Genomic DNA, 16,964 nt, shown 5'->3' with positions numbered 1-16,964 from the left:
AAAAGTGTTCTCTTTATCATGCTGCTGTAAGGTCCTTTGTTTATTGTCCCCCCTGCTGCTAAATGCTGCCCATTATGAACACTCTGTTTATATCACGGACTTCTTGGCCCCGCCCCCCCCAGACTATTTAAGCCCAGTATGTTTTACATCCCCTATGCTTGATAAAGGAATGCGGCCATTCTTCCACCAATGGCAAGCCGATTCTGAAACGCGTCGCATATGTGTGACGTCATCACCGGGCGCCACGCTCTGTTTGCTCCCCAAGCCTCGTTTGTGATCCTCAGCACGGTCGGCCGTGGTCCAGCTTAGAGGCTCTCATTACACAGTGGTGAGCGGCAGCGCGGCCGAACGGTTGCTGTGGTGTCCCCCCCTTGCCCCACTTGGAACCCTTATCCTGACATCCAGGACACCACCAGGCTCCTTATACAGCAGGATATGTGTTGGACTGATAACTGTAAGAGATTGCACCTGGCTGCACCAGCTCATCCTTCCTCCCCTGGACTTCGCATGCCCTGCAGGAACCGCTGCAACCCGTAGTTCCACTGCATCTCCTCAAGCTCAGCCAACTGACCTGAATGCAACTTCTCCAACTTTTATGTGAGTGGATATTGCTGTTTTAATAAAATGTGTTTATGATATATATTCAGAGGCACCCCTCTCCTTGTTGTTGTTTTAGCTTGCTGGATTCCGCTTTTGGCTCCTTTGGTGGCTGCCCTGACTGAGCTCCATTTGTATACTCCCAGCATACCTGCATGAGCATGTACATGCATCTTTCCAGCCAATTTTAGTTTTTGGACTAATCGGTTTTACATTGAAGGTAATTGTGTTTTGCGCCTTTTTACTTGTCGTATATTGCTGACACAAGCCTCTGGAGCAGGAAGTGGTGCAAGAACGTATGCTGACTCCTCCCTACGCATTTTGTCACTCTGACGTCACCTGGACGCTCCAGATGTCCCAATATTTATGGACCTGACTGTGTGTGTGTGTGTGTGTGTATCTGTGTATCTGTGTATGTGTGTGTATATATATATATATATATATATATATATATATATATAATATAAATATAAATATGCTACACCATAGGTAATGTGTAAGGTCTCAGTTCCCTCTTGTAGAGTACATGGTACACCCTTTTGGATCTGATTTATTTATTTATCTTTCCATCTTACCCTATAGCCAAAGTCTATGCATCCTACTGATAATTGGCTGTTAACGCCATGAAACGCATTGAGTTTTGACTCAAGTATGCCAAGCCAAGCTTGTTTTAAAATTAAAATGAGGAATTCTGTTAATCTTATTGAATGTTTACATCTATCATGACAATTATAATTATTGGATTTGTATTTGTATTTAATAAATTTTTTATCTGCCTTTGCCTGTACCAGTCATGTTAACTATTGACATCCGCGCTATAGCCGAATGACGGCCACAGCGTGGACCTGAATTTACGGGAGGCTGTCATATGACGGCCTCCCCTGCGCACGCATCCTGTGCACTGAGACTCGGATGATCATCGATCTGAGTAAGGGGCTGGTCCCGGCCCCTTACCATGTGATCAGCTGTCAGCCAATGACAGCTGATTACATGATCAAAACAAAAGCTCTGTGATCGTTTTTTTTTTCTCCTCACGCTGACAGCGCAATGAGAAAAAAAAGCCGATCACCAACTTATCTGCAAGGGACATTGGTCTTGAAGAGGAAGAGGCAATTCTTCCTCATATGGGCCATCAGTACCCCCTGCCAGTGCCACCTGCCATTGTCACCTCACAGTGCCCACCAGTGCCACCTATCAATGCCCATGAGTGCCACCTATCAATCCCCACAAGTGCCACCTATCAATGCCCACCAGTGGTGCCAATCAGTGCCACCTAGCAGTGCTGCCTATCAGTGTAACCATTCAGTGCCCATTACTGCCACCCATTGGTGCCCATCACTGCCACCTATCGGTGCCCATCAGTGCCACCTCATCAGCGTACATCAATGAAGGAGAAAAATTACCTTTTTTAAAATTTTATAACAAAATATAAAAACCGCAAAGGTGATCAAATACCACCAAAAGAAAGCTTTATTTGTGGGAAAAAAATTATAAAAATTTCTTTTGGGTCATTCAAAGTGCGTCAGCGCTGAAAGCTGAAAATTGGTCTGGATAGGAGGGGGGTTTATGTGCCCAGTAAGCAAGTGGTTAATTATCAACATTAAATATGTCAATATGATTATGATTATTATTAGACCTCTTTTCTTCTAATTTTAATGAGTGGCCACGAGTCTTGTTAAACTCCCTTCTGCGAAAAAGTTTTATCCCTATTGTGGGGTCATCAGTAGGGATGAGTTCAGTAGGGATGTTCGACTCGAACATCGCCTGTTCATCAAATTGCGAACGTTATGGGCCGTTCGTGCCAAATTCGAGTGGCGCGTCATGGCCCATAATTCACTGCGGCATCGCAGTGCATTGCTGGCTGATGATTGGCCAAGCATGCACTATGACCTACATGCTTGGCCAATCACAGCGCCGTCTGTACAGAGAGCTGTAATTGGCCAAAGCCAGGGTGGCTTTGGCCAATTATGGCTCAGGGGGTTTAGTACATGCCCCACACTATATAAGGTCGCCTGTGTGGCGGCCTTGTGTAGTGTGTTGCGGCGGCGAAGAGATAGACAGAGAGACAGTGTCATTTGATTTAAGTTAGAGTAGGCAGGCGAGTCAGTTAGCTGCACTTACAGTGTATTGTGTATATATATGCATCCTAGGTGTTGTGTGTGTGTGTGTGTATGTATAAATGTGTGTGTATGTATGTGTATGTGTGTATATATATATATATATATATATATATATATATATATATATATATATATATACACACACACTGTATTCAGTTTAGCTAGATCCGTTCCCGTTCTCTTCCTACTGAAACCAGGCAGGTGTTTTTACAGTATTTACAGCTACCTAAAGAAAATTGCTGGTGTTCTTCTGATCCTATTAGTACCACAGGCAGGCAGCTGCAGTATTTACAGTTAGTGTACTGTGTCCTCTGCCCAGTGTGCACCTAAAGCTACCTGAATAAAATTGGTGGTGTTCTTCCGGTCCTATTAGTACCACAGTCAGGCAGCTGCAGTATTTACGGTTAGTGTACTGTGTCCTCTGCCCAGTGTGCACCTAAAGCTACCTGAATAAAATTGGTGGTGTTCTTCCGGTCCTATTAGTACCACAGTCAGGCAGCTGCAGTATTTACAGTTAGTGTACTGTGTCCTCTGCACAGTGTGCACCTAAAGCTACCTGAAGACCATTGCTGTTCTGATCCTATTAATACCACAGGCAGGCAGCTGCAGTATTTACAGTTAGTGTACTGTGTCCTCTGCACAGTGTGCACCTGAAGAAAATCGGTGGTGTTCTTCTGATCCTATTAGTACCACAGTCAGGCAGCTGCAGTATTTACAGTTAGTGTACTGTGTCCTCTGCACAGTGTGCACCTAAAAAAAACCTGAAGATAATTGCTGGTGTTCTCATACTAATAATACTACAGGATTCTGCTAGCTGCAGTGTATATATATATATAACACATATATACATCCCAGCTTTGTGCAGCTACATCTCTCTGCAGGCCTTTAGTATGTCTGGAAAACCAACAAGGAGAGGCAGACAGTCACAAGCCAATAAAAGAGGGCAAGAAGGCTCTGTGTCTAGAGGCAACAGTGCTGGTCGTGGAGACAGTGCATCCTCATCAGCACGTGGCCGTGGGACACGCTTGTCCTTTTTTTTGGCAGCTGGCCGCATTGAGCTGCAACATGTGGAAGACTTAGTAAAGTGGATGACCAAGCCGTCCTCATCCTCTTCATCCTCTCTCACCCAGGCTCAGGGTACTTTGTCTGGCAAAGCAGCTGCCAACGCGGCCTCTTCCCTCGGTTCAGTGGCATCAGTCACTCCTTCCCTAGCCCCACCATGTCCTCCTCAGGAGTCTCCCGAACTGTTTGACCACAGTGTTGGGTACATGCTCCAGGAGGATGCCCAGCGTTTTGAAGGCTCTGATGATGCTACCCAGCTAGAAGAACGCAGTAACGTGAACCCAGAGAGAGGGGGTGCCCAAGAAGGACAGTAATCTGGCAGTCATGTTCCCCCAGCTGCAGCATACTGCCAGGTTTGCTCCAGTGATGAGGGAGGGGGTGATGAGGTCACTGACTCCACGTGGGTGCCTGATAGGAGAGAAGAGGAGGAGGCACATCTCCAATGAGGCAGGATGCCCTCCAGGGGCCAGCTTAAGGGCAGCACACCGACTGCATCACACCGCAGAGCTCCGCATGTGCAGGGCACTGCTGTCTCTGCGCGTTATCCCAAAAGTTCTTTGGTGTGGGCCTTTTTTGAGACGAGTGCATCAGATCCCACCGCTGCTATTTGTAACATGTCTCAAGCGTATCTCGTGTGGCCAAAACATCACCTGCTTGGGCACCACATGCTTGACCAGACATATGTCGACCTGCCATGCAGTTCGTTGGCAAGCGTACCTAAAAGACCCACACCAAAGAACAAAGCGGACCTCTCCTTGCTCCTCATCAGCTGGGATCTCCAACCCCACTATACCTTCAGTCCTCTCTGAAACCTGCACTGAGAGGAATGAAGGTGTAGAATTAGGTGTGTCACAGCCAAGTACTTGCAGGCAATCTGCTATCAGTACACCGACGTCAGATTGTACCAGGCAAATTTCCCTGCCCCAGCTGCTGCAAGGCTGAAAGAAGTTCGCTCCCAGCCATCCACATGCCCAGCGGTTGAATGCTAGCACTTCAACTGCTGCCTTTTCAGTTGGTAGACTCTGCCCCCTTCCGTGAGTTTGTGGAATGTGCGGTTCCTCAGTGGCAGGTTCACAAACGCCACTTTTTCTCACGGAAGGCGATTCCGACTCTCTACCAGCATGTGGAAGGCAATGTCTTGGCCTCGCTGGACAGGGCGGTCAGCGGTAAGGTGCATATTACCGCTGACTCATGGTCCAGCAGGCATGGACAGGGACATTACCTATCTTTCACCACGCACTGGGTGACTCTTCTGGCAGCTGGGAAGGATGCAGGACAGGGTGCAGTAGTGTTGAAGGTTGTTCTGCCACCACGCCTCCAAAATTCTACTAGTGGTGATTCTGCCACACCTCTCTCCTCCACCCCTCCTCTTCTTCTTCCTCCATGGCCTCTTCCTGTGCTGATTTGTCCTTGGAACCAGCGGTGTTCCGTAAGCGTTCAAGGGGCTACGCAAGCACGCAGGCAAAAAGATGCCATGTGGTGCTTGAGCTGGTGTGCTTGGGGGACAGGAGCCACACTGGGGCAGAGATTCTGTCATCTCTGCAGGGGCAGGTTCAGAGGAGGTTGACGCCATGCCAGCTTAAGCCAGGTATGGTGGTTTGTGACAATGGCACCAACCTCCTCTCCGCCCTCCGACAGGGGCAACTGACCCATGTGCCCTGTTTGGCTCACGTCCTTAACTTGGTGGTGCAGCAGTTCTTGGGCAGGTATCCGGGCTTGCAGGATTTCCTGAGGCAGACCAGGAAAGTCTGTGTGCATTTCCGCAGGTCATATAATGCCAGTGCTCTGCTGGCTGACCTCCAAAAGGAATTTAACCTGCCCAAGAACCGCCTAATCTGTGCCATGCCCACCAGGTGGAACTCAACCTTGGCCCTGCTGCAGCGGCTGCACATGCAGCAGAGGGCCATCAATGAGTACCTATGTGACTATGGCACCAAGACAGGGTCAGGGGACCTTGTTTTTTTCCCCACGCCAGTGGGCTATGATCAGGGATTCATGCACTGTCCTGTCACCAATTGAGGAGGCCACGAGGATGGTGAGCAGTGACAGTGCATGCATCAGTGACACTGTCCCTCTTGTCCACCTGTTGGAGCACACGCTGCGTGGAATAATGGACAGGGCACTTGAGGCAGAACAAAGAGAGGAAGAGGAGGACTTCCTTACCTCTCAAGGCCCCCTTTATCCAGACAGTCGATCACACAGGAAGAGGAGGAGGAGGATTGTCAGCATGGAGGTGGAGCCTGGCATTCAGCATCAGCAGCAGTCTTCAAGGGATCATTTACAGTCCAAAGAAACCCATGGACTTGTACGTGGCTGGGAGGAGGTGGCTGCAGATCATGTCATCCTTAGTGACCCAGAGGACTCCGGACCGAATGCCTCAGCAAACCTACGCTGCATGGCCTCCCTGATCCTGCAAAGCCTGAGGAAGGATCCTCTTATTTGTGGTATCAAGGGGAGGGATGATTACTGGCTGGCAACCCTCCTTGATCCACGTTACAAGGGTAAGGTTGCGGACCTTATCTTGTCGTTGCAGAGGGAGCAGAGGATGAAACATCTTCGGGAGGCCTTGCAGAAAGGTTTGTGCAACACGTTTCCAGAGCCTGGGAGGTTACATTTTCCTGGCCCTCCTGGACAACGTGTTGCTGAGGCTTTGGTCAGTCACAGAAGGATCGGTGGAGAAGGTGGCCGTCTGACCGACGCATTCAGACAATTTTTTAGTCCGCAGCCCCAAGGTCTGATCGGTTCCAGCAACCATCGCCAACATCTGATTCACATGGTGCAGGATTACCTAGGGGCAAGATCAGACTTGGACACCTTTCCCACCGAAAATCCTTTGGGTTACTGGGTGTTGAGGATGGATCACTGGGCAGAGCTTGCACAGTATGCAATTGAGTCTTGGATCACCAGCTACCAAGCACCTGATGCTGATGTAACCGATTGATTTTTTTAAATGTGAGATCCCTTCAAGACTGCCTATGCTGATGCTGAGTGACTATCCTGTTATGCTGAGTGACAATCCTCTTTCTCCTCAATTTTAATGCTGATCGCTTGTAAGAACATTTTTGGTTCTGGGCACCGCCACCAGCGGCCAAGGCCCAACTTTTCACCCCCTGTTTAACAGGGGCATATAATTACAATTTTTCATGCAATACTTTGTAGCAGGGCTCATTCCTGCGCTCCAACTATAGTATCTGTGAGGGGTTGCAGTGTTGTGGCACCAGCACCAGTGCCCAAGGCCCAATTTTTCAGCCCCTGTTTAACAGGGGCGTATAATTACAATTTTTGATGCAATACTTTGCAGCAGGGCTCATTCCTGCACTCCAACTATAGCATCTGTGAGGGGTTGCAGTGTTGTGGCAGCAGTGGCTAAGGCCCAATTTTTCTGCCCCTGTTCAACAGGGATATGTATTTACAATTCTTGATCTAATATTTCACAGCAGGGCCCATTCCTGCTCCACCAAGAGTAACTGTGAGGGCTTATAGTGTTGTGGCAACAACACCACCACCACCACCAAAGGCCCAATATTTCTACCACTGTTCAACAATGGCATGTAATTACAATTCTTGATCTAATATTTCACAGCAAGGCCCGTTCCTGCGCCCACCAAGAGTAACTGTGAGGGCTTACAGTGTTGTGGCAACACCAACACCTAAGGCCCCAATTTCTGCAGAGTATATAGGGCAGGCCCCTACTTTCAAACATCCAACTTACAAACGACTCCTACTTGCAAACGGAAGGAGACAACAGGAAGTGAGATGAAATCTACCCCTAGGAAGGGAAATTCTCTCCTGTAAGAGTTAATATGGGAAAAACGTCTCTCCTCTTCACTGATGCTTTATCACCAATCCTTGTTTCACTAAACACCCCAAATTTTCAAAAAACATTTGTCATTGGGACAGAAAGTGAGGTGAAATCTGAAGAGGTGCACAGACAGCAAAACAAATGTTACAGGGGTGATAACCCTTCCCTATGTTTTCCAAAAAGCTTAAAAATAGATTTTTTGGCTGGAGCTACACTTTAAAAATGTACCAGTTCAAAATTACAAACAGATTCTACTTAACAACAAACCTACAGTCCCTGTCTTGTTTGCACCGCCTGTATACTGCTGTTCAGAGTATATAGGGCCTGGGGGCCCCACGCCTTTCCTTTTTTTAAGGAAAGACCTTTGGGTCTTTTTAATACAAGAACCAAAGGGCCTGGTAATGGACTGGGGGGGGGGGGGTACCCATGCCGCTTGTCTCACTGATTTTCATCCATATTGCAGGGACCCAACATTACATTAAAGCCGCAAGCAGTTTTAATTGACTTTTATTCCTTTAAAAATGTAGATTTAGACAACAGGGGAAGAAGACACAATATAAGGGTGCGTGGAATACCAGAATCCATTAATCCAGATCAAATCAAGCCTGCACTGACCTCCATATTCAATGGACTGCTAAACAGGCCGGAACACTCCCCCATAGAGCTTGATAGAGCCCACAGAGCTCTCAGACCCAGAGCCCCTGATGACAATCCTCCCAGGGACATCATATGCTGTCTTCCCAATTTTGGTTTAAAGGAAGAAGTGTTGCAAAAAGAAAGAACCAATGATCAGATCCTGTTCAATGAGAGCACAATACATCTTTTCCAGGATCTATCACCCATAACACTTAAGAATAGAAGAGCACTGAAACCCCTTTTGGAGGTTCTAAAAGAAAGGAACATAAACTACAGATGGAAATTCCCTTTCGCTCTCCAAGCATCATACATGGGAAAACAATACACACTCAGAACATCCAATGAACTGGACAGATTCTGTGAAAACCTTCAAATTGCACCAGTGGAATTGCCTGACTGGTATACGGAGTTTCTACTACCCCCTGAAATCTCCAACCCATCACCCACCGGCGGAACAGACCTATTCCACTCTCCATCCCACCAGGGGAAAAGTCGCAGAAACGCCAATAGAAACAGCTATGATTCTCCTTCTTCCTCTAAAAGTGCCAAAAGCCAAAGATTAAAATGATTTTAAATCATTGGATTTAAATAAAATTCAGCACTGTGACACTTATCTGGATTTCACCTATAACAGACACCTGATTGCTCTGCTCGTTCCTTTTTTGGCATAGGAAACATTTATTTTTCTATTGATTCCTTTTTCCCACCCCCATTTTTATTTTTCTTATCCTCAATCCCTTTTCAGCACTCCTGCCTCAAACCTCACTAACCTTCTTACAAAATCTATAAGCATTAAAATGTAATAGGATCCCTGCTATAAAGATCCACTAGAGGGCGACTTCGCACAACAATTGAAACTACAATATTACTTCTAAAATTCCTGCTCTGGAATATACACATTCAATCTTTAATGGATTTATTCTGTGTACCCTACATATCTCTGTAAACCATAAATGTATACAATGGCAGAAGAAACCAGGATATCAGAAATTCATATTGTTTAAACCCATTTTGCAAGAACTCAGTTATAAATGGGGAAACAGATTTTTTCAATGGATATCTCTTCGCACCCTCCTCTATTGATGATTGATGATTGCTTCCGTCTCTAGCAATTACCTTAATGAGAACCTGTCTTTTATTCTAAATACACCCCTGATTCCTTACTCTACACAGGAGTCAGAGATGCCTACAAAACATATACGTTCACAGGCACGAAGCCGTCACCAACCAACTAGACCTCTTCATAATGATGTCTCTCCTACTCCAAATGAGTATGGTGACATTCGTGCAGCATTCCCTTTTAATTCACACACCATCATCGGAAGCCCGAACGATAGGCCCACATGTGTTCTTTCTAACCAAACGGTGGATATACAGACTCATGTCTGCATGTGTGACACTATATGATACTCTATCCTTTCTTTGGGAGATCACCAAATAACACCAGGCTGAAAGGATATTTGATAACACGAGACTTCGTTTACCTGGTTTTTCCTCTACTCAAGCATTACAAAGGAACTATTAGATGGAATTATCTACAGAAGCCTTTTCAGTTTACAGGTATCGGACTCTGATATGACATCAAAAAGCTCACACACGCATAAAACTACGGAACATTATTATAGTAGACCTAATTTCATTTAGTGCTTTCTGAGTTCCAGACCCTGGGACCTATTTGATCTAAGGACTAGATTAGATTAAAGGTTAATTCCAGGACGTTGCATTATACCGGAATAGAATAGAAAGTACCCTGCTATTAGGGTTTTGGTTTCACAACGTTAAATGGTTTGATTGGTTTTACATTTTTTCTTATTTTCTTTTTTATGTTCTTTTCTCTCTCAACTTTTTTTTTTTATATGTTGATCACCTTATTCAACCTATGCAGAACTTCGCAAAATGTGTATATCTGCTGGGACGAACAGAAAAGTTTCTCCATATTTACAGGTATTTAAAGTGGAGTTCCACCCAAAAGTGGAACTTCCACTCATTAGATTCCTCCCCCCCTCCGGTGACACAGTTGGCACCTTTCAGGGGGGAGGGGGGTACAGATACCTGTATATTACAGGTATCTGTACCCACTTCCGGCATAGATAGCCGCAGAATCTGCGGTTATTTACGCCACTTCCTGCTCCCTCCCCGCTGCCTGCTGGGAAACACACGGGTCCCAGAGGCAGCAGGGACCATCCGTATTGCGCTGCGCGACTCGCGCATGCGCAGTAGGGAACCGGGAAGTGAAGCCGCACGGCTTCACTTCCTGATTCCCTTACCGAAGATGGAGGCGGCAGCACCCGAGGACAGAGAGACGCTTCGGCCTCGGGTGCCGACATCGCGGGCGCCCTGGACAGGTAAGTGTCCATGTTTTAAAAGTCAGCAGCTGCAGTATTTGTAGCTGCTGACTTTTAAAATTTTTTTTTTCGGCGGCGCTCCGCTTTAACTTACACCACCCTTCTTCAGCACTTGGGCAGGGTGTCGCTCTCTGTGGTTAAACAGATCACGGATAGCGATACTTTCCACAAGACAACAAACAAGCGGCTTAAAATTGCTTCTCATACTATTTGATAGACACACCCGGGTCTTGCAGCATCCTACGAGATAGTTCTATACCCCAAACTTTCTTAAGTAACAAATAATAAATAACGACACCAACGCGCCTCCCACATACCCCCCAGAGTTTCTATTAGTACCTAGATATCTAGGCTACTAATTGGCTCCCCACCTTTTTGGTGGGTTTTGAGCACACACTCAACCAACCCCACTTAACCTTCCCCACTACCCCCCACCCCCCCTCGTACCAATCCCCATCCCCCCTGGAGTACGCCAAAAGAGGTCAGAACATCTCACTTAACAATCAAATACTAAACAAAACCCACTCATCTCAATACTTCCGAGTAAATTAACCAACAACTTCCAGCATGGCATATAAATTCCTAGGAAAATCACCAACACTAATCTCACATAATGTCAACGGCCTAAATATCCCTGAAAAAAGAACAAAAATGCTTAAAGAACTTAAAAAAACCCAGCCGTCCTTCGTGTTCCTACAGGAAACTCATTTTAAAAGCGAACATATACCCAAATTCACAGACAACATATTCACAGAAATGCATCATGCCACTAACCCTTTAGCCAAATCTAAAGGAGTCTCCACTCTCATTAACAAAAACTCACCCTTCAAATTAAAGCAAAAACTTACAGATCCAGAAGGACGCTACCTCTTTCTTAAAGGAGACTGGGCAGGAGCACCCGTTACACTAGCTAACGTTTATTTTCCAAACACAGCCCACATTACATTTTGTCGTAAAATCATAGATGAACTAAAATGGTTCGCTGAAAGATGCATTATCCTAGGAGGGGACTTCAACGTTCCCCTCTCTCCCCAAAAAGACACATCAACAGGCCATACCATCCTAACATACAGAATCTTGAGACGCCTCAAACTGCTCTTAAATTCCCTATCACTAGTAGACACTTGGAGACTCATCCACACGACTGAAAGGGACTACACCTTTTTCTCAGCACCGCACAAAAAATACTCTCGGATAGACCTAATTTTTGTCACACAGAGAGACCTAAACAAATTGGAAGCTGCAGAAATAGGCATAGTCGCTCTTTCTGACCACGCCCCCATGGCTGTATCCCTACGACTTGACTCACCCCAACAAACGACCTTTAATTGGAGACTTAATGCAGCACTTTTAACTGATCAAAGAGTAAAAGACGAAATACAGGACAGCATAACTGACTACTTTAAGCATAACCTAGACACAGACACCAATCCTTTGACTAACTGGGAAGCCCACAAAAGTGTCATGAGAGGTCATCTAATGAAATGGGGATCTAGACTAAAAAGAGAAAAGGAGAAAGAAATCTCTAAACTGACTTCACAAATAGCTAAACTAGAAACTCTACACAAAAAATCCCTCTTAACCTCTACAGAAGAGGAATTGAGACGCTGTAGGAATTCACTAAAATCAATTCTAGATCTAAAGACCAAAAAAGCACTTTTTTTCAAAAAAAGTATATATTTTGAATACGGAGACAAAAGTGGGAAACTACTTGCTAAAGCCCTTAAAGACATGACACAAGCTGGAAAAGTACATGCAATACGAGACAAAGACGGAATTCTCAGACATAAACCTACCGATATAGCAGACCTCTTCCACAAATTTTACTCAAAACTATACAACATACCTGAACAACATAAACCCCCACACCTATCACTGACAAAACAGGAAACGATACAACAGTTTCTGACAGACAGCAAGATACCCTCACTCTCCCAAGTTGACCTAAATAATCTTGAGGAACCTATTTCCACAGATGAACTACTAGATGCCATCAAAGATCTCAAGTCAGGTAAAAGTACTGGACCGGATGGGTTGACCTCACAATATTACAAAACATTTACCCACGTTCTAACTAAACCTCTTATATCAGCTTTCAATTACCTAGCAAAACATAACCAGGACCACGACACGTTCCTCATGGCCCACATAGCCGTGATCCCCAAACCTGACAAAGACCACACAGACTGCGCAAACTACAGGCCTATATCTTTACTAAACATAGATTTAAAAATTCTGGCCAAGATACTGGCCAATAGATTAAAACCCCTCCTTTCAAAGATTATAGGACCCGAACAAGTAGGTTTTATGCCAGGCAGAGAGGCGCGTGATAATACCACTAAAGCCCTTAACTTAATTCATTATGCCCACAATTCTAAAACAAAAGGATTCCTTCTTTCTACTGACGCCGAAAAGGCTTTCGATAGAGTTTCATGGGATTACATGATGTCTACCTGCTCACATATCGGACTGAATGAGAATATGCTTTCATGGATCTCAGCACTCTATCGAAACCCCCAGGCTAGAGTTAAAGTCAACAATATACTCTCAGACCCAATCAAGATACGAAATGGGACTCGACAAGGGTGCCCCCTCTCGCCCCTTCTCTTCATCATATCCTTAGAACCTCTAATAAGAACTATTAATTTGTCTGCAGATATTAAGGGCTTTAAGTTAGGAGACAGAGAATATAAAATTGCCGCATACGCGGATGATCTTTTATTCTTTCTGACACACCCCCACATCTCTGTCCCCAACCTTGAGAAATTTTTCGAGACATTCGGCTATATTTCCAATTTCAAAATTAACAAGTCTAAATCTGAAGCGCTAAATATCAATTTACCAACTGACCAACTCAAATTGATGAAAGATAATCATAATTACAAATGGGAACAAAACTCATTGAAATACCTAGGGATAAATTTAACTAGCAACCTTGACTCTCTATTTGCAAATAACTACAAACCCCTTCTCATCACTTTGAACAATGACCTCCAAAAATGGACAACTAAAACCTTCTCCTGGTTCGGCAGAGCTTCAATTTTAAAAATGACAATCCTACCGAGATTACTTTATCTGTTTAATACGCTTCCCATCAAAATTCCTGAATCCTTCTTCACCAACCTCCTCAGAGCACAGAGACGCTTCCTATGGGCTGATAGAAAACCCAGAATAAATCTTAACCTATTTTCCCTACCCAAATACAAAGGGGGAATAGGACTCCCAAATTTCAAAAAATATTACCTAGCATCCCACATCACAAGAATCATTGATTGGCATTGCCATAGTTCGAACAAAGATTGGATCCAATTAGAACAAACTCTAAGCCCTTTCAACTTAACCTTCTATCCATGGTCCATACATTCCAAATCGGATAAAAATATAAAACATCCCCTAATTGCAAACACACTTGAAATTTGGCACAAAGTAGCCGGCCCCAATAACCTAGCCTCAATTCCAGGTCCATTAACCCCTGTTACCAACAACCCAGATTTTATTCCAGGTCTACATTTGAGGAACATGCCGACCCGCACAGCCTTCCAATGCCTAGTTAACTCTAACATTAAATCCCTAGATATACTCAGGGCTGAATGGGAAGGATCACCTCCTGGCACGTGGCTATATACAGTAGGTGACCGCGATATTGTGTCAATCTCGCCACATTTCTCGGCGAGATCATCTTAGACAGCGGCGACAAGACAGCGGCGACAAGACAGCGGCAGCAGACCGGGCCCCTCGCTGGCAATAGAGCTGGAAGAAGATAGCGGCGGGGGAAGAGGCCGAACACCGGGAGAAGTCGGGAGGAGACCCCCGAAGTTGGAAGAAGATCCCGGAGTTGACTAATAAATTACTCTTAAAACCTGTGTACTGTGTTTTTTTTATATTGACACTTTTCCCTAGGTGAATGGGTAGGGGTACCATGTACCCCAAACTCATTCACACAGGGTGGGGGGCCCACCTTATTAAAGGGGGCTCCCGGATTCCGATAAGCCCCCCGCCCGCAGACCCCGACAACCAACGTCCAGGGTTGTCGGGAAGAGGCCCTTGTCCTCATCAACATGGGGACAAGGTGCTTTGGGGTGGGGGGCCCCGCAGGGCGCCCCCCTCCCCCAAGGCACCCACCCCCCCATGTTGAGGGCATGCGGCCTGGTACGGCTCAGGAGGGGGGGGCGCTCGCTCGTCCCCACCCCCTTTCCTGGCCGGCCGGGCTGCGTGCTCGGATAAGGGTCTGGTATGGATTGGGGGGGGACCCCACGCCAATTTTTCGGCGTAGGGGGTTCCCCTTACAATCCATGCCAGACCTAAGGGCCTGGTATGCCCCTGGGGGGGAACCCACGCCGGTTTTTTCATTTAAAATTTGGCGCGGTGTTCCCGCCTCAGGATTCATACCAGACAGCTTCCAGCACTGCCTGTCACTCATCGTGGAAGGAAAACAAAGTTTTCCTTTCTTGATCAGTGAGCCAGCGCGACATGCACAGTACCCTGTCGCCGAGAACCAGCGTGATGGTATCGCGCTGGAAACACAATCTCGCGGTCAGGTACTGTATGCAACTCAAAAGTTTCCTGATAAATAGCAAACATAGATCATCTTACAGCTTACCATTACTCCCTCTAGAAAAATTATGCTTTGAAAGAGCACCAATAACCAATTCTACCTCTCTAGCTTATTGCTGGCTGAATCAAAAGCAACACACAGATGACTTAAAGCATAAAAACAAGTGGGAAAAAGATTTAAATACTAAAATTACTTCTAAACAATGGGAGAATGCCTGTATTATGACTCATAAATGCTCTCTAAGCACCAAATACCAGGAGATCTCTTATAAAATTCTCACCCAATGGTATATCACACCACATAAAGCCAGGAGATGGTCCCCCACAAACTCTGACATATGCTGGCGCTGCAAGAAGGAGGTTGGCAACTTCCTTCACATTTGGTGGGAATGCCCACTACTTCAGGCCTTCTGGGAAACAGTGATAAAATGGACCAAATTCATAACAGATTCAAAAAGCGAATTCAACACTGCTGCTTGTCTAATTAATGTCAATAAACTCACCATAAGCAGATACAAAAAATCCCTTTCTAGACATTTATTATTGGCCGCTAAAACGCTAATACCCCTCCATTGGAAGACCACACATATTCCACACATTAAAGACTGGTTAGATAGGATTAATTACATATACAAGATGGAAGAGATTGCTGCCATGAAGAAGGAAAATAGCACAAATTTCAACCGCACCTGGCAACCGTGGTTAGTGTTTATACACTCCTCTGTTTATGACGCAATCACTAACTAATGTCTTTCAGGGAAAACGCTGTCTATTACTCTTAGAGTACTTTAAACTACAATACGCGTCAATACTGCTTATTTTGATCTCTACTGTTGGTTAACGGTTATATTTTAATATATTTCTGATGTCATGACTCTTAAAACACCACTCTTCATTATAGTGGGATACTCATTACTTATTAATTATTACCCCTTACCCTCTATAGTACTCCTTACCCGTACCCATTCCCTCCCCCCTACCCTTACCTCTCCTCTTATCCTACCCTCCCCGTCACCCTCCCTTATTCATGTTCCATACTGAATAGTTCATAATACTTTCATAAACTCCAATAATTACTTACTTAATCATATGACGAAACCCCATTTGCATATAACAGTTACTAAATGTAATACCTTTATACTAAGGATAAATGCTCACGTGTTTTCTTTTCGCTGTTCAAATTGTATTACATCCAATTATTGTAATATCATATGCATCAATAAACCTTTGATTGTGAAAAAAAAAAAGAAAAATAACTGTAAACGTAAGCCTGGTTAGTTACATAGTTTAAAATGAAAAAAAGACACAGGTCCGTCCAGTTTAACCTATGTGTTTATGTATGTGTATAATTTCTGTTCAATAACAATTATCATATCCAGGTATAGTATGCTTCCAGAAGTTAGGGTGATGTTTTTTAAGTAAAGTTACATACTGTATATGCAAGTCAGGTTGTTCTGGCATTGAACAGTTTAACAGTGTATGGAGTATTAGGGCAAAGGCTCAAGCTGTTGTACAGTGCAATAAAAGAATTTTTGATAGGAGTGATCCTAATCTTTTCAAGGCCTTAAATGCATAACCATTTTGTGCATTTTTGTCTTCACTATTAGGTCCTTACCACATTGCAATGAATGTCTCTCTTGAAAACAGAATAATTGAAAATGCAAATTTACCACTTGGTGGTCACAGCAAGCCAGAGAACTGCACAGCACTTCAAAAAATCGCTATAGTGATTCCCTTTCGAAACAGAGAACAACATCTTAAGATCTGGCTGTACAACATGCATCCTTTTCTACAAAAACAGCAAGCTGACTATGCTATTTATGTGGTGGAACAGGTAAAAACAAAATC

At 44.8% G+C, this 16,964-nt stretch overlaps 1 protein-coding gene across 1 annotated transcript in view; it reads left to right on the top strand.

Annotated features, from left to right (window-relative positions):
• The window catches only part of LOC141108133 (beta-1,4-galactosyltransferase 1-like), a 225,648-nt gene that overhangs the window by 105,318 nt on the left and 103,366 nt on the right, over positions 1-16,964 (top strand). Inside the window, exon 3 of the mRNA XM_073599408.1 lies at positions 16,724-16,950. Coding sequence (XP_073455509.1) covers positions 16,724-16,950 — 227 coding nt within the window. The remainder of the gene's footprint in view (positions 1-16,723; positions 16,951-16,964) is intronic.

The sequence above is a fragment of the Aquarana catesbeiana genome, linkage group LG01 (assembly GCF_042186555.1).
Source record: "Aquarana catesbeiana isolate 2022-GZ linkage group LG01, ASM4218655v1, whole genome shotgun sequence".
Classification (NCBI taxonomy): Eukaryota; Metazoa; Chordata; class Amphibia; order Anura; family Ranidae; genus Aquarana; species Aquarana catesbeiana.
This window is presented reverse-complemented; position numbering and strand designations above follow the sequence as displayed.